This window comes from Barbus barbus (genome assembly GCF_936440315.1).
Source record: "Barbus barbus genome assembly, chromosome: 33".
NCBI lineage: Eukaryota > Metazoa > Chordata > Actinopteri > Cypriniformes > Cyprinidae > Barbus > Barbus barbus.
In genome coordinates this window covers 18050583-18072831 of record NC_136761.1, presented here as the reverse complement: position 1 = coordinate 18072831, position 22249 = coordinate 18050583, and the positions used below count along the sequence as shown (strand labels likewise).

Here is a 22249-nt window from a genome sequence, read left to right as displayed (position 1 = left end):
CCCTGTTACCCTGCCACTGTGGCAATTAACCTGTAGCCATGACCTGTTATATTTTAAGCTTGACCCTGAGTTTCATCTGCTTACTCTCTGAGTGACCCCACATACATCGTGTACAGCCTAGAAGCTGTTATCTATTAAATACTGTATCTGTGTTTTTAATGAGCTTCTCTGTCTGTCTGTGGTCACGTGATTGCACTGTTGTAGGTGAGCAGGGAATCAAATATTTTAGTAATACAGAATCAAATCTTGTTTGATGTTGTGCATGTATTGCAAAAACTCTATTGCATTCTTCAGTATTACATACATAATGAATTTCACAAAAACTGGAAAAAAATCCTTAAGAAATGTCTTTAAAAACACTGTTTAAATTAAATAATTATTGTTTAATTCAATAGGAATTTTAGTATGCCTAACATGTCTAATTGTCATGAAAATAATGTATTAAATTCTTAGCAATTATCACTGTCCTTAAAATTCTTTCTTTCTTTCTTTTTCTCTTTCTTTCTCCCTCTCTCTCTCTCTCTCTCTCTCTCTCTCTCTCGCTCTTGTCAATTATTTATGCAAAATATAATTTAATTAGTTTTTTTTCTTTTTATGGAACAATATGATCTGGATTTTTTTTTGTCAGATTGACCAGTTTACCAGTTCTGCCTTTTAATGGTTGAATACCCAGATTTCATGTTTTGTTCTTAATGATAGAGAGGTAGATTGACTCGAGAGAGACGGTAATAACAGAAGACAGAGTACCCCAGCCGTGCCTCTAATGGCAACTTTGTGGAGGCCACAGTGCTGTAGAAAATCGCTCCATCCGGTCTCATCTACCACCGAGTTGTAATTGCCACACATGTTGCTCTGTCAGAGTCTATTTGCCTCTCACGCACTACAAAGTGTGTTTTTTTTTCTTTTTTTTTTCTTCCTCTGTTGTTCATTTTTATGTCACTTTTCCAATTATAAATTACATTAGTCTATGTACAGGTTGAGCATCTGTTTCAGTCCTGTTTGGTTCGTCTCGTAGGGAAAAGGACTGACCTGCTCAGAGGTGCTTCAGAATTCAGATCACCAGCTGGTCTCCATATAGCATCTAATAAGGGTGTTGCCTGGTACAGCAATGTGTCGCTTGCATAAATTCTTAGCTCTAGCAGAAGTGTGAGGGTGCGTGTGTGTGATATCTGCACAGTGGTAACAATGCTATTATTGTGTCTCTTTATCAATCTTGCATATTTGCCAGTAATCTCACTTATCAACCAGCTTGATCCTCTTTGATAGCTTAATCCCTTCACAATATCTGCTTATCTTCCACCAGTGAAGAGTATATTCACCACTATCTAATGTGATAGTCTCTTTCTTTCGTCTGTGAGAATATTCAAATGCCTTTTCTTTTGAGGATTTTGCCTTCTGTTTAGCTCAGCCAAAAAAAAAGAAAGAAATGTAGGTGCCATTTGATTAAAACACATAAATAGAAGCTTAAATGAACAAGATGACTGAGGAGTTTTATTTCATGTGAAATCAGTTTAGTAGAATTAATTTCTCTGCATTGCAAACTGAAAATGTGTGTTACGTAAGTCAATGTATAATAATATGGCAACACTTATTCGTGGAATAAAGGGCCATGCAGTTTCTGCTACGTACTTGCCACTCACAGCAATTCAGGGAGATCACAGGAAGAAGCTTGTCAGTTCGAAGTTACAATTTGCACAAAGTATATCTCAGAGATTTGCTCTAACACCATATCTGTCTAGTGCCTAGCTTTTCATTGAGACAGAGGGGATGTAAGGAGATAAGATTTTCTCTTCCTCTAATTCCCTTATTCACTTTGACTATGTCTTAAAGTGGAGTGTTAACTCTTTTTTACGCTTCAGAATGAAAGAGAAAGTAGAGATGGTGAGGATTCTCAGAGGGACGCTTTCAACTGCTGCGGTGCCACAGGTTCAGCTACTGCTCTCCTGGGAATGTAACAACACTTTCATTTTCCAAATTTACATCATGAAACATTGCAGCAATTATAACACAGGTTCTGCTTTGCTAGCTAACGATGAAAGACACAATGGTAAGTGTCGCAATTTGCATGCGAATAAGGAACGCAAAGTTCCCGGTCAGTATTATTTGATAAAGCTTCCAATCATTGTTGGTACTAATTCCAAATGATTGTTCCAAATATAGGCTTTATATTGGGGTGCGTGATCATTTGAGGCCACCGCACCTCCCCTCCTTTTTTTTAAATTGGATTTTGAAAATTGAAGAGCAGACATAAAACAGCAGTTATGGCTAATCTCGCATGGCAGCATGAGGCCTGGTGAGGATATATATGAGCTAATCAAGCAGGCCTGTGCACGTGTACACACATACCGGCTGATGAGGCATTATCAGTTCCTTGTGGGATCATTTCTGTTCAATGGTTCTCTGGTGTTCTATCTCACCTCGCCCGGAAATCTAATTAAAGGTAAAAATGAATACGTATTTATAGGATTGTCATGCTATTTATACTAATACCCAAAGTTTGGACATATAAGTTTTTTTTTTTTTGTACATCAAAACAACTAATTGCAGAATATATTAAATTAAAATAAAATTATTTAAAATATTATTACATTTTAAATTTAATTTGAGTTACTGTATGTAAATTATATTTATTTTTGCAATATTTTTTGTTACTTTAATGGTGATGCACACTGTCACACTCTCAGAAAAAAAAAAAAAGTACCTTTAAAGGTACAACAGCTTGTCACTGGAGCAGCTGCACCCAAGGTACAAAGGTGTCCCTTTGAGGTAGAGGTCTGCATTTCCTGACCAGATTTCTTGTGACGCGGAATTAAATTTCCGAATAAAGCACGGTAGCGGTCGGTAACTCTGGTGTAATTTGAACGGGAGCGGGTGGTCTAACAATATCCCGTTGCCGACTTCCTTTCAGAAAAGCATAGATTCTGCGTTTTAGCCTACTCATTCTTATTGAGCACCGGTACAGCCTGCACTCAGGACTGTTATGCACGCATGGACCGCTGCTTTTGTACGTTATGCATTTTATTTGCGGGGTCTGTGTGCAGCATGTGCATAACGGTCCTCAGAGCAGGCTGTACTGGTGGTGAATATACGGCCCTCAGACAGAACAGGCAGGTTGTCGATGAGTGATAGAGCAGAATAACGATGGAGCAAAGTGTGGATGCGCTGTCCTTGAAGGACGTTCAACTCGGTTTTGTTCATATTTTGCTTAGCCTGTAATTTTAAATGACAGATGTCGTATTTATTTTTCTCTTTCACACTTTTCCTGTTGTGTTAACTGCAAAATGTTAAACGAATTGTGTATTTTGAAAAGACGAATAAAAAATAAATAGCTACAATTTTTGTACAACCTACATCTTTATTTTCTCTGACACTTTTTTCCTACTGTTCACAGCAAAATGTTAAATAAATGTGTCTTGACAAAACGAATAAACTAATAAGTACAGTTTTGTGCACACTACACTTTTATTTGTTTCTCTCTTAGTAGCAGAAATTTAAATGGAAACGAGATCTAAATTTAGCGGGAACGGTCTGGTCCGGAAGAAAATTAGTCTAAGCGGACAGCGGGTGAACAAAGACTGAATATATCGCGGGAGTGGGTGGATGCGGAATATAACCATGTGGGAACGGGACTAAAAAAACAGTCCTGCGCAGACCTCTACTTTGAGGCCCCACTTTTTTTCTTACAGTGCAACAGTTTGTTACTGGGGCGGTACCCATAAAGGGACATCTTTGCACCTTATATACCCCTAAATAGAGCACGTTGGTACCTTAGAAAATAAATATATACCCTTAAGGTACTACTGTGGCCTTGTAGAGGTAAATAAGGTACAAATGTGCTCCTTTAAGGGTAGTACTGCCACGTTGACAAGTTGTTCCCCTAAAGGTGCGATACTTGAACAGTTTTTTTTTTCTTCTTCTTTCTGAGAGTGCATTATATGCAAGGTGACCAGATTTCTCATGGTGGAATACGAGATGGGTGGTCAAGGGGTGGGTGATATGACCACGATATGATAAATTTTATTTCATGATTACTACACTGCCCTCCAAAAGTTTGGCAACACCCCTGGCAAAGTATGGGTTTGGACGATAATTACAATTAGCCAAAGAGCAAATTTTTTTCCTCAGTTCATATCTTCTCTTATTTTGCCATAATAAATGACACAAGCAGAATGAACGAGTGCTATTTTCACATGGATTTGCAGAAGTTAATGCAGTCTGCTAAAGGAACTGAAGAAATGAACCTGTCTGGTTTGGGATTTTAGATGTTTCTACTGAAGAGCTCCAGATTGCGGCATCTTTTATAACATAATATATATATATATATATATATATATATATAAATAGACAACGTAAAAAAAGCAAATACCATTTATCTCTAAATTTTTTCCCCCAATCTCTATTCATAACAGACTAGTTCCTGTCACGTATGAAATAAGCACCTAATTTACCCTTAGATGCAGGTCTGTATCACATCTGATTATGAATGCTTCCTTTGTCTCGAAGCTACTAAACCTGTAAGTGATTCATTACTGAGATGATGCTTTGCTAAAACATGGAAATGAATCCATTCAGCTCTTCAAGCATCTTTGGAAGAGTTTACTCGTAAATACATTTTTTACAATTTTCCGCATCTTTCACAGAGCGTAGAGCATCCGTTTAATGAATGGAAGGCTCTCAAAGTAACCTCTCTCAGGTCGGACAGAAAGTAGATAATAAAAAGCAGAGGAAAGGTAATTAGGAAAGTAAGTGGGTCAATGCGCTTTGGCTCTGAATTGCAGCGGTTAATGTTAATGAGAGGAGCCGGAGAGACTCTAAGATCCCTCATTGAGCAAATGAATGTCACCAAGTGCACAAAATGGCCGCCTCCGAATGGAAATGGAGTTCGCTTGTTTTCTTCCTACAGCTCACTTCTGTCGCCAGCACCTGCAGAAGGTGCCGAGCTCCATTTAGATTAGATAGCACAGAGTAGCTCCAGTCTGCACGTCCAGTCAATCTCACTTATTCCCAATGATCTCTGTGGACAAAACGTGTCGACTTTCATATCTGTTTGTGTCTCTTCTTTTAAAACTCTCAGTATTCACGCGGCTCGCAGACCTCTTCTAGTTATATAAATAAATGTGGTGAAAGTTTGGGTGTTTGTGGACTACTGCTATCATTTTCGATCCTTTTAAAGCGCTTGAAGCGTCTCTCTGAGTTGTGTGTTTGGAGAATAGACATGAGTGTTCTTTTGTGCAGGTTGAAGACAGGACTTTTCAAATGTCTGTTTACTGGGCAGGCATCAGGCTTGCCGGCATGCGCCATGGCTCTCCCTGCAGAGGCTTGATGATATATTTATGGATTTTTCACTCTTTTCCCTGGCCTTAATCAAAGTTCAGGCATTGAACATGTCAAGGTTGTGTCAAACCTTTTCACTGCTGAGACACTGCCTTGTCAGACAGAGGTTTTAGCTGATCCATAGCACTCTGGATGAGCATAATGAGAGATGATTCGTTAGCGCCAAGATGCTCAAGTAGCTCTTGAAGTTTTTATTTCAGGGAGAAATAGTCTAATGTAGCTGATGCTACCACTGTCATTCGGCGCCGGAGAATACAGTTATACTAAGTGGATGGATTTATCTGTTTGTGGGGGTTTTTCTCTCTTCGGTCGACGGGGGCTACAGTTAGGAGGGAAGCCACATTTAGCTGTGGCATCGATTTCATAAAAGGTTGCACAGTGGGAAGTAGGTAGCCTGTCAACCTACCTTCTCACCATGCGCATCTCAAGAGCCAAAGTAATTGAGCTTCTCTAGACGTTTTGTTATTGTAAAGGACACAATAGTGAAGTGTGTCCAGCCAGTTACGTATCCATCATCCAAAGCGTTTTACCACTGAAAATGTGCTTTTTTTCCTCTCTCTGTCTCACAGAGGAGTTGCTATTTGTGTGTAAACTATGTGGCTTGTGAAAGGCTTGTTTTTTGATATTGAAAGCAGCTGTCAGACAGATGATGCCTGGGCACAATCCACATTTCCATTTGTACTTGTGTCTCTCTGCAGCTCTCTGGCACTGAGAAGGTACAGTGTTTTGAAATTAGATATCAGCCTCCACAGAGCTGAACTAGAAACGGGGGAGGAAAAAATAAAAGTGACAGGGAGATAGACGGATTGACGGGTTGATATAGTTAGCTTGACAGATGGTTCTACATGAATATGCCAGTGGAACAATGTTTAAAGAGCTTCAGAAAGGGGGAATAGGAGGAGAGGAGCGAGCGAGTGAGCAATGGATTGATGGAAGGAAGGAAGGATGGAAGAGTGAGAGGTAGGTAGAATCTAGAGGGAATTATGGGGAACTGGTTGTAAGACACTTTGATATTCACATGCTGAAGCACAAACACATAGCTTTGGGCGATTCATCAGCTGTCAGTGCCCAGCCGGCTGGTGTACAGTTATGTAGGGCATAAAGGCCTTCGCTATCCCTCTTTCTTTCTCTTCAATTAATGTGCACAAAGCCAGGAGGGGGGAAAAACACTAATTTTCCACCATGTTGCCACATCATCACAGTAGGCACTTTCCATTAATTGAAAAAGATATATTTGTAATTAAAGCCAAAAATGCTACTACTATTATGTCACACAAAATTAATCTAGCATGAAAAGTAACTGGTTATAAATGCATTAAATGTCTATAACCCCACACACCTCCCAAAAGTGGTGATTTAATATATAAATATATGTGTGTGTGTGTGTGTGTGTATATATATATTTTTTTAATTAATATGAATATATTTAATCAATATAATATATCAATATGCAGTATTCAGCATGTGATATTCATATTCTCAAACTTTATTGGTTATTTAAATAATTGTTGATTAAATCTGAAGTACATGAATATTTTTAAATGTTTTAATGTCCTTGAATTGCATAAATGTGAAGCTTATATAATATTTAGTGTGACCTCCTCTTGAGGTTGACAGTCTTCAGTTTTCTGAATGTTATACGCGACCTTTCATTAGCCTTTTGTCTGAATGGCTTCATTGACTTCATTCTGTACACTGTTTGTCGAAAGTGCCAATTCACATTGTCAAAAAAGGCGCTTCAGGGTTTCTTGTGTCTTTAGTTTAATAGAAATCCACAACCTTGGATCAATCACGTTATATCTTTGCATATCCTCAACTTTGTGTGAAGTCGTAACTCTCTCACGATGTCATATAAAACGTGCAGGGCATGTGCTGTCACCAATACACAAGCAATGTCTTCAGATACATTCAAGCTAAAAATGGTTTGGCCTTGAGAATCTGTGTTTGTTTTTTTTTGTTGTTTTTTTTAGGATTCTTTTTCTTTTTGGTGCAGAATAGGAAAGGACAAATTAATGCATTGCTTTCATCACCACCGTAACCGTCCAGCATTAAGCAGCACTCTAAAACATTTCACCTAAGTCTTTCCGCTGTAAACGCCTCTGTGCTGGAGGGATATTCACACTCTCTAAAGGTGTTTGCGTGAAGGAGTGTCAGCTCTGCGACTTGTTTCTGATCAGCCCTGGCTGGAGCAAACAGCTTTTTCACATCCCCTCTGTTATGTCACAAACAAACATTGTGTGGCAGTCAGTTTCCTGTCACTCATTAGACATTAATGATTCGCAAATCCACTTGCCTTCAGGATACGCGTCTCATTCTCTTTGTCAGTTCAGCATCCCTGTAAAGCTCCTCAGCTTTTTCTGGAGAAACTGTGAGAGATCATTTTATCTCACACTTGATTGCCAGATAATTATCAGTTAATTATTCAGAGGCTTAAATTAATTTGCTAAAAATAGTAGCTGTGCCTTCTTGTCTCCACTGGAGACTGTTCCATTATTCCAGTGCGCTCTCCTCCCCCCAGACTTGACACGGGTCGGCAGTAGATGTATGACGGTGTACCGTAAATATGATTTTCATTTGTATCATGTCTGCACTTAATCTAATCAGAGAGAGCCCGCATGCAAGAAAAATGTCCCTTCTATAGCCAGCAGGGTGCATGCAGAACTCAATACTTAAATTTGCTGATTATTACTCATTGGACCAGCTGTGAACATGAGCCTTTGCAGCAGCCTATATTCACAGCACACTGTATGCATTCAGTGCAACATCTGTTGACGAGCTGTTGTTGTCGTCATCGTGTTTTGCTGTTAAAGTTTACATGGAGAGATCAAGAGAGCAGGGTGATTGATGACAAATAATAATCAGGATATGTAATGAAATTTAATTAAGTTTATGTAAACAACATTTATTAGCTGGTATATACATATTTTAAAATAAAAATGAAATTTACACTTTTATTCGGCAAGAATGCATTAAATTGATTAAAAGTGGTAGTGAAGACATTTATAATGTTATTAAAAACATTCTATTTCATATAAATGCTGTTCTTTTGAATGTTCTATTTATCAAAAAATCCTGAAAAAGGTATCAAAGGTCCATCTAGTGTTACACAGGTACTTTCTTTTTTTGGTCTGGACACTTCTTTAAGCTGAAGTTTCTATGAACAAAGAAATGTGTTGTGGTCTTTTAATGGAATACATTGGCTTAAGGAATCGAACTGTTCCTTCAACTCTTCAGCTCTGGTGTGACCTGCTGTTAGGCTGAAGACTGGGAGGGTGATAAGGATATTGAATGGAGCTGTTGTCTGTCACAGCACCCTGCTGCTTCAACAGGAAGAGACTGATCAATACTTCACATGCTTTCTCTCTCTCTCTCTCTCTCTCTCTCTCTCTCTCTCTCTCTCTCTCTCTCTCTCTCTCTCTCTCTCTCTCTCTCTCTCTCTCTCTCTCTTGCTCAATACTTCACATGCTCTCTCTCTCTCTCTCTCTCTCTCTCTCTCTCTCTGTGTGTGTGTGTGTGTATGTGTGTGCACATGTAACAATCTCACAGAGGCTGGCAAACATTCTGAGGATGCCCAGTTGCCCAGCCTATCCAAATAGTTGCTCATTTGAACGTGTTGGAATTGATTTCCTTGGAATAAATAAATACTCTCATTAAAATAATAACAACCACAAGATATGAAATAAAATAGAAAACAAAAAGAAGAAAGGTACGCTTTGCAGCAAAAGTACTCACCATCGATTCAATTTGTGCAGAGCTAAAAGCATTTAAGTGCTTAGACCAGCTATTTGTACAGAAGTTTATGTCCAAAAAAACCAGAACCTCCAATTCTATTGATATTTAAAACACTTAGTCGTCTGGAGGCGTACTCCATCAGAACAATCCTACTAGTCTTGATTACAGGCATGCTCAGGAAATATATTAACCACCCTCATGAGAACCACTCTCACGCTCATTTGAACCACCATCACTGATGGAACGGTAAAATGGGGGGTATACCTTATTAGACCACTGCTTTTAACCAGCTAGGCAGGCATGCTCTGCCATTAAAACGCTTAAATCCACAGATTTCCTCTCCTTCTGTCTCAGTGATTTACCTCACATTATTATTATCTCTCTCTCTCTCTCAGAGCAGCCTGCTGTATGCCGATGTGGTTTTCAGTTAAAATGAAGAAGCCTGCAATTGTTCTCATTTCAGCAGCTGTATGATAGCAATCGCTGAAACCAATTCTGTAATTTGTGTAATCAAACAGCAGTTTGTTAGGAGTGATAAACTTAATTACTAGCAGGTGAAGGCATACTGAGAGATACACTGAGAGGAGGCACCTATGGCATAAGCACCATCTTCCTGAGGGATACTATCAGGTGCACGATGTACTTGGCTGTAGGATAAATTTCAATCACACAATCTGTAAAATAGCACTTTTTACAGATCTGGATTAGAACACATGATTTTCGCCAAAGAAGGACACCAAAGAAAGGGTTGTTTTAAATGGAAGTTATCAGTTGTATCCCTTTGTGAAGGACGTTTCCAAATGCCTGTTAGTGAAGTATATGTACAGTGGATGAAAAAGACATACATATTAATGTACAATACCGTTCAAAAGTTTCAAATCACTTTTCTTTTTTTACTTCAGCAAGGATGCATTGAAATGGTCAACAATTAACATAAGACATTTATAATGTTATAAAAATTATTTTTCAGAAATTCTGTAAGACGTCTTTTTAAGTTACTTTTGAATCATGTTCTGTCCTTGTGATTCAGTAGCAGTTATTATTCTGAGTTATTCTGAGTAAAATTTGAGCAAAATAAATCAAATTAGAATTTCTCAATACACGTCCTTGGTTAGATGACACTTAAAAATATTGCTTACATATCCTCTTTTTTTGTTTATTTTTACCAACTGCCAAATGAAGAAACAGTAAGCAATTGAAATATATTTTCAAATGGGCAATATTTGATGCATAAATTTCATTTATCACTGCAGTTTTAACAGTTAAAAATACATTTTAATGCTACTGTAAGTTATCATGTGTATGCCTTTTTATAATGTGACACGGCACCGATGTGAAAAACAGAGCATGTTGAACCCTTTGGAGAATGTGTGAGACACAGCACATCTGTTGGTGTCAAGATCAGGTCAGCAGAGCCAACAGCATGGATATGAAAGACGACCTTCGCTGAGGCACATTACATGTCCATGTATGATGTTCTGTAGCATGCAGCTTTAGTCAGAATAAAAAATCCCATGTCCTGAAAATTTCACACTTCCTCTGATGGCTTTGCTGTGTTAGTGTATCTAATCAACACATAGCCTTAAGGTTTCTATATGTGCCGAGCTACAGATGTGCTGTTCGTTCACCTGTAGGCACGGGATGCTGAAATCCTTTTTTTTTTAACTCTATTTTGTTCTGCTTTTCACCTCTTGCTCACGGTTTGCTCCATCCTGCAGTTTTGATGATTGTTTGGACAGCTCTCCACGAGCTCCACTTCACATGCATCTGGATACTGGTGCGAGAAGCATCCAAGACCCATCTCCCAGATCCATAAATATTTCATTTGCAGAGATGCAGAATAAATTGACAGTGAAATTGACTCTGAATCCCGCTTTTAATTTTTCAAATGAAGAGGAAGAGAGGGCCTCTCCGCGCTGATGTGACAGGGAGCGTGATGTGACAAGAGGTCCCGACCTCGCCGGCGAGGCAAGGGGAGGAAGGAATTCACTTATGCGCCGCCTCGCCGTTACCATCGACACATCACATCCCGATTATTGCTGGGGGCCGAGGCTTTAATTACTAGCCTGTGTGTGGAGGTTAAATTAGACCCCTAGCTCTGTAGGTTAATGCGGGAGTGTAGAACACACAGCCTGCAGGAGGAGACTTGCGCTGATGCAACACATCTAATCTGCATGCACAATTCACTCTCAGCTGTCAGCTCCACTCACTGATAAGAGAATTGAGAGAGTCTGAGTGCCAATGAAGGTGTGGATGTTAAAATACCTCATTTCCATTTGTTTCGTGTCTGTTTGTGTGTGCCCGCTGACGCATGTCTGAGGGTCCGTGTGAGCTCTCACTTGTAGGTGTGTACTGCCACACAGAATATGTTAACAGTCGTTTTGGTTATAAACAATTGTGAGGACTGTATTCTGTAACTGAACTTACAGTGTGAATGTCGGCTTTGTCAGGGGTGCAATGGCGACTGTAGGACATTAATAGAAAATAAAGAATTTAAAAAAATATGTATTTTAAGGCCTGTTTGATTTTTAGTTTAAAGTATTTGACTTTTTGCATAATAATTTTAATAATATTTGCGTAATAATTTTAAGTAGAAAGTAAATGTTTCCCAGATAGTTGACTTCAGTACAAGATTTATAGCTTAAAAAAAGAAAATACAACTTGAAATATTAATTTACTTCAACTATTTATTTATTTAAATAATAGATTTTTAAATCAACACTGTGTATTTTTAATATCTCTTTTTATAAAATAAAAAGTAGCCAAATGTGCTTTCATATTTTGCTTATACAAATGAATGGGGAATTTTTTTTTTACTTTTAGACAATTCAAAATATCGTTTATGATCCAGAGAATAAAAAATGTTATACCAGTTTGGAATGACATTGGGGTGAGTAAGTGATGACAGAATTTAGATTTTTAATCCTAAGTATCCTTTTATGATTGTTACGCAGTCTAACACAGAAAGAATTAAAGAAAGAAAGAAAGAAAATAAATATATAAATATGATAATAATAGTTGTATTATGTATTTTAGGAAGGGGGATGGATAAATAAATAAAATAAAATATTTGTATATATTTAGGAAGGGGTTACTTAATGCGAGATCATCCTATTTTCATATAGTCCATTTGAGTTTGAAATCCCCTTTCCTATGTAATATTGCTTTTGTCAGATAAATCTAAAAAGCTACCCAGCACAACTCGAAATGCTTCTTAACATATCTGGCTGTAGCAAATGCGACGTTAGCTTAGACAAGCAGTCGTCTGTCTACACCGTTTCGCAAAGGCTTCTATTTCATTTCAATTTCAGAGAGAATGATCAATGTGCCTCCCTATGTTGTGCACAGTACAGAACGGGTGAATCAGCAGAAATGTGTCCCATTCTTTTCCTTCTGCTCAAATATTCCACAGCCACACAAAATGAGTTATCAAAATCTCAACGCTCATCAGTTTCATTACTGCCTGAGCAATTACCTACTTTTCCCCTTTTAAAAAATTTGTTTCAGCCATGGCTGTTCTCATTACTGTTCAAATCACAGCATGCTAGGCTTGAGTTTCTGTCAATAATAGACCGTTAATCAGTACCGTGCTCTCCAAATTTTCCAGAGGTACCCTAAGAGGGTGTGAGCGAAGTTTTTGATTGAGTTCAGATGCTTGATTGCTTGTACAGTTGCACAATACGGCATAATTGCACGTGGAAGAGGCGGCAGAGATACTATCTGACAGTCGTGGCTGTGTTGGCAGCTTTTAAGAGCAGACTGGACTGCGATGGTAGCGTGCTGGAAAGGCATGTGGCGGTAAGCCTGTCGGTGGCGTTCTGTTGATCCCCATCCAAGGTGTTGTTAATCTTATCATTATACATTACTGACACTCTATCCTCCAATTTGATACTGTTAAGTGCTTTGACACAATCTGTATTGTTAAAAGCGCTATATAAATAAAGGTGACTTGACTTGACTTGTTAATTACTTTGGATGCTGTCCAGAAAGCCTCAAATAATTTAGAAAACTGTGACGTTCAGTTTGGTGCAATTCAAATCATTTTCATGGTTTACAGTGAACCCAACAACTTCTCCAATATTTTCATGCTACAGATAAAACTCTTCTTCGGGTTCACGAGGAATGGGCTTCTATTATTTTTATTCATGTTTGCCTGAAGGGAAGTGTCATTATTTGGCACTCAGATTGTTTTGTGGAGATGAATGTTAATGAGGCAGCCCTTTATTTTTTACTGCATAATCTACTGAACACCTTGTCCTTCAGTCAGGGAGGCACTGTTCATTTTCATTGTCACGAATGATGCAAGTACGCAGTAAGTGCCATTCAATGATTTAAAGGGCTAGTTTACTAAAAAATGAAAATTCTCTCACTGTTTATTTACCATATTTTGGTCGCTTCTGGATACAAAGCCTATCATATGGCATATAACTTTTTTTTATTTTTGGCTGAACTTCGAGGAAGGATTGATTAGAATATCAATATTGGAATAGCTTTATATAATATTGTATAACTTCAGTGAATTTTGAACATTATATTATATATATATATATATATATATATATATATATATATATTTATTTATTTATTTATTTTTTGCTGTAGTTCATTGTTGTTTAGATCTCACTGTCCTTCAGAAATGTTTGTGTTCCACAGAATAAAGGATTGGGACAACATGAGGATGAATAATAACGAGAGATTTTTTTTTTTTTTTAGTAAACTACTCCTTTAAAATGTGTAACAGTGCATTCCACTTTCAGTGTATCAATACATCTGGCAAAGAGAGACCATCTCATACACTGCAGGGCCATTCTCTGTCTGTGCCATTTCCAAACACCAACAAATGCCACATCACGATTGGAAATATATTTTTGTTCATCCATCTCCCGGCGGTAAGCCATTAGTTGCCCATTGACCACCAAAAAAAAAAAAGATGCTTTTCTGCCCTATTCTCCCTGGACGAGTGCTCTAAAGCCATGAATGCGGTCCCTGTTGCCGGCCTGGCGAGAGTGCGGTCACCTTCCACTCGGAGCTGAGGTGGGATGCATGTAGTTTGGCTGTGGGGCTTGAGGTGGAAAGTCAATCCACACTAAAAGCTTAGTTGCTGCCTTTCAGCATAGAGCCAGGAGGCACATAGAAAAGCATTAAATAAACATTAATGGAAGTGGGTTAGGAGAGATTTATTAAGGAGGCTTTTTGGCCTTGCCTAAGGGAGCCATGCACCATTTTATTCACTCATACAAGCACACAGGTAAACAAACAAGGTAATTTATGGCAGTCTTCAGAGGTGGCAGTGTTTGGAATTCACTTTCTGGCCATTTTTTCAAGTAAGACAATTGCTTTTCACACCGTCTCACAGAATTTGAAACATTTATCCTGTACTGTATGGATGATGTATGGAATCTCTTCTCTGGGCTTCTTTGTTGGAATTTCATTAAAGTAGTTTTGTAAAGTAATGAGGTTAAAGGGAGTTTTTACACTATTTTTTCAAACGCTGTCTTGTCAGATCATCTCGCAGAGACTACTTATTTGTATAGAAAGCTAAAAAAGGAACACATTTCTATAAGAGAGGAATGCTATCCTTTCTGTATAGTGAAATATGAGATGTTGCTGTGGAAACGTGTGTTCGTTCTTTGCTTTGAGGACAGCTGGAGAGGGAGACAGAGAGAGAACCAACAGACGGCGGTTGCTTCGGAGAAGGTAGCGAATAATGTTTTATCCAGGAACTTCTCTCCACCCCAGCATGTGAAGCAGAGGTGACACGGGTGACAAAGAAGCGTGAAGAGTGTACTTTGAAAGTTCCTACAGAGGTAACGGAAAAGAGAGAGTGATTGAGGCAAAGAAAAAGCGAGAGAAGGAGTTGAAGGAATTGCTTTTGGAGGAGAATCCGGGACTGATATTGGACTGTGCATGTCAGCCGTTGTCAATGTGACACATCTTTGATGTGGAAATAATAGCCGATGAGGGCTCGGCCCAGTCCAGTGGAACTACGTATGACTGTGATGGGCTGTTGTCAAACACACCCACATATATTCGAACGCTTTCTCTGGCACAGGCAGTATTTTTGCCACTGTATCCAATCGAGACCAAACCTCAAAGCTCTATTCCTCAAAGCTCTATTGCTCCATTTTGCTATATCCACATTCCTCATCTTAAACAGCTTGCTCAAATACAAGATATTAAAGTATGTGCGGTTGAAAACGTTGCACAACCTGTTGAGGATTTTTGTTTAATTTTTTGGCTTAAAAGAAACAGGAAGTCATTTTGCACTTGTCAAAAGAGCTCATAAAACTTAGCCCCAAGGACAAAGACGTGCACACATTCAGACACTATTGCAGGTATTCAGACTCAAGCACTGTTTCCGTTCAGGCTCTTTGGACTCCCGCGGTGAATGGCTGGGACTGTGAGAATACAGTAGTTTGTGTAAGCCGTAGCAATATAATGGGCCAGCATTGATTATAACCCTTATATGCTCTAATTATTCTACTCTTTACTCATTTTACCACATTGAATGATGATTACGCCAGCAATCAATCTAATTTACATTTTATGTTTTCTAATTGTTTTAATTTTGCTATTACAATTTCATACATTTTGAAATTGGTGTTGAATTAAACTTTATACAAACTTTCTTTAAGGAAAATATTGAGGAACGTCACAGAAAAATTATATTTCATTTAGGCTTACATTTTATTGTGCAATAACGGTTTCATTTTCAAATTTACAATTTCTGTTTAGCACCTTAATATTTAGCATAAACGTTTTAAATGCATGTTGAACAAGAATTCAACCTTTGTTTACTTGTTGAAACCTCCATAATTTACAGTGCCCTCCAAAAGTATTGGAACAGTAAAGACAAAATTGCTCTGTTGGCTGTGGAGTCAAGACATTTACAAATATGATTAAAAGATGAATATGAGACAAAACTACAGAACAGTTGGAACAATTGCCTCACTGGTCTTTCTAAGTGATAAGGATGAGACCAAGAGTCTGGTGATGTCTATGGGTCACAGACTCACTGCTGTGATTGTGCGCAAGGGATCTGCAACTAAATAATAGCTTTTAATCTTTTATATCTGCCTTATGTTCAACTGTCCCAATACTTATGCTCAGATGTTTGTTGTGTGTGTGTGGTTTACGAGGACGGTGCACGTGTGCCTCGTGAGCTGCAAGATAGCACATCTCTGACAGGAGCTGTCAATAGCCATTCAGTGAAAGAACCGGCCTTCATCTGCTCTTTAAATTACAGAGCACATCTCTCACGGGGGTCTTGTTGGGAGAAACAATGAAACAATGACTGCAATCAGCTATTCCCTCTAGCATCTGTGTTAGTCCCCCAGACTATGAAATGCTCCTCTATCACTCCTGCACTGGCGCTAATAACTCAGTGCACCAATGACTCCAAACTTAGAGAGGTTATTGAATGCCTCTATTTGTCTCGCTTGACCTCTGCAGAGAAACAGTGTTTTTTCTCAGTGCTTCGCAGTTGACCTCTTTGTTGAAGGATTGTGGAAAGGATTTGAAGGGCAGGTAATTGCTTTGTTTGTTGATGTTTATCCATCATTGTACAAGCCCATGTGTTTTAACGTAGCTATGGCAATACAGCGCTTGTCCTTCCTTAACCGTATCCTTCTCACGGCTTTTCCAAGCATTCGCGAGAGCAGTACGAGAAGCTCTCCACCATGCACAAGAACATGCAGAAGCTGTACGAGAGCCTAGGGAGCTACTTCGCCTTCGACCCCCACACCGTCAGCATTGAGGACTTCTTCAGAGACCTGGCTAACTTCCGCAACCTCTTCATGGTGAGTATGGCAGCACTGTCACCTGTTTATCCTCACAAGAGTGCTTTTTTCTTCTGCTCTTTGCACTCCTCAAGGCTGAAGAGAGTCGGATATTTTCTGTATAAATCTGGCTTTCCAAAAGAGTCTTCGAGTGCAGGTGCAGATAATATTCTAATTAATGTGTCCAGTGCTTTTTCCACAGCTAGACGGCACAGGTCAGGGTTGCCGGATAGCATATGATTAAGTTTAGGATTGCTTTGACAGCTTCTATCACTTGGAATGTGAAATTCTCTCTCTAACCTCATCGCTTTCTCTTCTCTGTACATGTACACCATTTTTTTATCAGTACATAGTTTTAAGAGCTCTAAACTAAAGCTGCTGGCCTTGTCTTAAGTGCATGTGGTGATTTAGCTTATTTTATCACATTTGATAAAGACATTTTCCTCACAGGGGTGAGGAGATGGAAGGACGGGCTTATTGGGCAGATTAAAGCATACATAAACTGTACTGAGAATGGAATGTATAATGTATTACCAAACGTGTAGCTCCTTTGTAGATAAAAGAGTCTCAGAAGCTTCTTATCCTTTCAGAGATTTGTTAGCTTCTGTATTTGGCGGATATCAAGGCAACGCCTCCTCCCTGTCAAAAAATAAAAAAAATCCCAGCTTGGGGTTTAGGCAGGTAGGACTAGGTTATTGCTGATAGGATGGAATTTATCCAGACTGAGTGTGAAACCAAAAGAGGCGATTCAAGTACATCTCACTGTACAAAGAAGCTATGAGATTCTCTTCTAATTGATATTTTTTAGGTACTTCGAGCCAGACTTGTATTTGCTTCTTATAATCGAAATGGGTCTTAGGGATTATACAAATGAAACTTTTATGCAAAATATTAATAAGCTTTACAGAAAATTAGTCTTGAATTGTGGGTGTAAAATTATTTATTTATTTTTATTTGTTATTTAATTATTCACAGTTGCATAAAAATTCAGACATTTTAAAAAGACATACAGGTTTTAAAACTTGTATGTAAAATATTTATTTGAATATACATATTTTATAATACTTTAATACTGATTATTTATAATCATTCAAATTATAGCTATTACTATTTTAGTAATAATTTAAATTAAGTAATTTGTGTGTACACTACAGTATGATGTAGAAACAATTTTCAGTCAGAAAGTGCTGGTATATTTCACAAACAATTCCAAAGAAACATCAAGTAACAAAAAGTGTAAAGAAAGAAAGTGTACAAGAAAAACTGTATAATTTTCTCATAAAACCATTACCAAAACATTACTTCTGTGAAGTTTCTTAATATTTTGCATACATGTTTTGATATAATTTTACAGCATTTTCTATGCTCCCTGCACAAGAAAGCACAACAAACTTTAGTTTACTGCACATGGCGAAACCTTCATGCTGAGCAATTCTATTGAATGGAGAACATTGCATTAAAAACTCCATTTGCAGTACTGTTCAAAGAACATTTACCATTTGAGTGTTAGCTTCACTGTGGTTAAGGGCACCCTGGGATTGGGGTAATTTTGATTCGTAAATGGAACCTTAATATTGGCTTGAGGAGGAGGAGGCCAGAATGCCTCCACACAAAGCAGCCTCTGGAGATATTTTACACACATTTTTAAGTGTTTCCTCATTTCTCCTGCTTCTATCTATATTTCATCTCCCCTCCAGCAAAAAAAAAAAAGAAAAAAAAAGGATGAATATGCACAATGTCCAGAAGGTATGCTCAAAGTCTTCAAAACCCATTACAGTGAATAGCAAGGTCTCCTTGTCTGTGGCTTCTTTCTCACCCCTTTCTCACAAGCATATCTAAAAACCAACTTTCATTCACCCTGATCAAAGTCTAGCAACACATGTCACGGCGCTCCCTCCAGGATGCAGCATTGAGCGGCTGTAAAAGGGGCTTCTATGAAAATAAATTATTCTCTCAAGCGAATAGCTCTTTATGAATAAGTTATCACTGATTTAGACTTCAATGCTGAGAAGAGCAGAGCTGGTGGAGAACACAAACATAGCTGGATGTCCAGTGGCACCGGGAACATTCCCTTTGTGGCGTTTTACTCCTGTTTTGTTTTTCTTTTATGTAAAAAATCCAGAAGGCCAACCGAGCTTATAATGCATTAGTAAGAGGGCTCTTGTGATGTATGCTGGTAAAGTTATGAGGCATAATGTGATAAACTGAGTAAAAGTTGATTATGAAAACATTATTTTGGTTGCTTGGTTTTGCCACTAAGCCCTGCCCACTGTGAAATCCTATTGGTCCAAAAGCCTCAAATACGCCTAGATACAGTAAATTAGGTGTCGCATCATGTCCGATTATGACATGATGTTAGCCACACATTTGAAAATGTACTTTGGGAAAGGGAAAGGTTATTAAAGAAATTTATATTAATGATACAGCCCTCTACATAATATGCGTTCCACCATAGCATATTTATGGCACCTCATAGTTTTATCAACATTTATCCTCAGAATTGACCCACATTGCTGTATGTTAAATTGCCTGAGTGACACATCCATTTGGTAGGACAAAAAAAGCCCTGCCTGCCAGTTCTCATGAAGTGCGCACACTCAGATAAGAGAATCCATTAGCTGTATTTCTTTTCAGGGTCAATAGAAATTTTATTTCAGCACATGAATTTTATTTCAGATCGTCCCGTCAATTTATCCAGTGCATTGCCAGAGTTGAGCTAGAGAGAGAGAAGCTCCCACTGCGTCTTCGTCTTCTGTATGTAATCCTGACTAGCGGCTGTGGATGAATATCAGTATATTCATGCCTTATCAAAGCGTAGCAGATGGTGATGAACTAACAGTCTCACTTGTTAATTGAGTGAGCCACTGATTACACCAATAAAGTCAGCAGAGGTTGAGCCACGGTGATGGTGCATGACAAGCGTGACTCAGCTAATCAATAGAACGCACGTGTGTGCGTTAGTGAGCGTGCATTTCTGGGTGAATACGTGCACAAAACAGTCATCGAGGACCATTGGCTTTATCTATTATGTCGGCCCTGGGAGTAATCATAATGATGATGCAAATAATGGAGATTGTGATGTCACCGCTGCTGCTTTTTCATTTCAGTCGCACAGTGACTGCAAGTGATTGCAATTAAATCCAATGGAGTGTCCCTTCAGATTAGTCTAATATTTGAGTCAACACACACAACATAGGCCACTTTTCACTCTTGGTAGTTTTGTAGGCCTCTCACAGCCTGTTGAAAACTAATGGGGGATATGCTCCAATAAATAACTAACTCAAATATCATCAAATGTGGTTCAGTTAGTGTAGATTTTTTGTTGGCCAAATAGGCCCATCTGTGGTGTGGATTTTTGTCCTCCATCTCTCTCGCTCTCTTCCCGGAAGCCAAATGTGTACACTTTGCATGTAGGGCAACACATATATGATGTTCCAACCCAAAAAGAAAAGTATGAATTATAGAGCCCCTGGCTGTGGTATGAGCCACCCTTTTTTGTCCGCGTGCATGAGACGAGGCTATTCAGATATGCTATTCTGAGGCTGGGCAAACAGGAGAGACTACAAAGCCACCTCCACAACGCAGGATTGCAGCAAGAGCGTGCTTCCTTAGTGTCACTCTGCTGCACATGTACCCAGCCAATATATTTACAAAGGCGTCTAGTCCTCAGTGGCTGCCTGGAAGGACACCATCCTATCCTGGGCTTGCCAGCATGCATAAACACACCCGGGGTAGATGGAGTCCATATTGGCAAATTAAATTCCGCAGCAATCCCTCTCCTAGAGTAGTGCAAACACTACCGAGGACAGCAGCCCGGCGAGTGTCGCCTTACCAATCTAGAGATTGCACGACAGCGTTTTTTCCATGAAATGTACTTTTCCCTGGTGGTTACGTTGTGTTGATTGGTGTTAGAAGTAAATTGCTTATTTATTATCGTCTTTCATATTAGCAGATCTACGTAGTTGGAGATTCATCCAACTGAAAATTTTATAAAATCCTCCCACAATTTTGTCACTCAAGATGGATGTATTTATAAATTGTTAATAATAATAGTTTCTGATCTTATTAATTCAAATCCTTCTACTAACTTTGGGTTTTAAAAAGATAATTTACGCCAAAATTAAATGAAAATGCATGCAATGCATTAGTTAACCTGTATGACATTTGTAGAACACAAAAGAAGAACTCTTTTTGTATGGAGACAATTAAAGTCAGTGGTGGTTTTTTTTACGTGTTTTTTTTTTTTTTTTTTGGTCATACAGGTTTGAAAAGACATGAGTGTGAATAAGTTATGTTTTTTGCAACATTATGTTTTAAGGATGGACAGATTGGGCGCTATCTCTCTCATTTTTAAATAACCCATCCTGAGTACTCTAATTAACCAAAAGAGTTTTAAGGAAGACACTTCCCCTGTAATCAGCTTTCTTAATGACTTTGGATTATTTAGTGTGCAAACACAATTAGCCGGCCTAATTTGCCTTAACACATTGATTGGTGGTCACCACTGACAACCACAGGACTTCCTGCGGATTTCAAACCTTCCAGTTTGCTTCTATCATTTTTTTTTAAACTAACCTTTAGCTTTCGTTTGCATAGAGCCGTATCTGCAGCCATGAGATATCAGCTTTCTCTGGCAGGGAGGACCGATGGGGATGCGATTTGAATTTGCAACAGTCAGAGGCACTGTGACCACGAGAAACAAATTTGCGTGAGACCGTGCGGCTCGGATGAATGCTCTTCAGGGCCATCTGTGAACGAGAACACGATCATGGTCTAAATTGTGCATTTGATTCTTTTAAGCAAACGTACGTGCTGCGTGCAGAAACAGGAAATCGCACACATCCCACTATCATTCTTGCTTTATGCTAATGCGATTCTGTCCTTTGTAGTCAATTGCACCGACGTTTTGCGCCATGAGAATGATATTCAAAAGCACTCCCCCTGGGTGTTGTTTATCTCATGTAAAGCTTCCTAATACCTAAAACGCAATTAAGAAAATTGATAATATCATAAATACTGCCCCAGGCTAATTAGGATCAGACAAAGGGTTGAAAACATGTTTGTTGCCATGGTGATTAGGGTTTTTGCATGTTTGATGAGAGTAAGATAATTATGTTGTGTAATCGTGTTTGCAGTCGGAATTGTATGTTTGTTTATAAAAACTTTTGCCAGCAGGAATTATTTTTGTCGCTATGAATAAATGATTTTTCAATTAAGGATCTAACGCTTGACAGTGAGTTAGATGCTATCTCCAATTACAAGACTGAGATTGAACTGTCAGTTTTGAAGACCTATTATCCAGTGACTTCATAATACTCTATTTGAAAATGCGAAATCACAATAACCGGAAGAATTGTTTATGCTAATGTTTGTTGTCACTCTGTGCCATGAATAGATGAATATAG

At 38.6% G+C, this 22249-nt stretch overlaps 1 protein-coding gene across 4 annotated transcripts in view; it reads left to right on the top strand.

The window, feature by feature from the left end:
* LOC306853180 (protein diaphanous homolog 2-like) overlaps nucleotides 1-22249 on the top strand; it is a 446875-nt gene that overhangs the window by 361022 nt on the left and 63604 nt on the right. For all 4 annotated transcript variants that reach the window (XM_079390392.1, XM_079390393.1, XM_079390391.1 and 1 more), the window contains one exon: nucleotides 16701-16865. In XM_079390392.1, the coding sequence (XP_079246518.1) occupies nucleotides 16701-16865 (165 nt within the window). The remainder of the gene's footprint in view (nucleotides 1-16700; nucleotides 16866-22249) is intronic.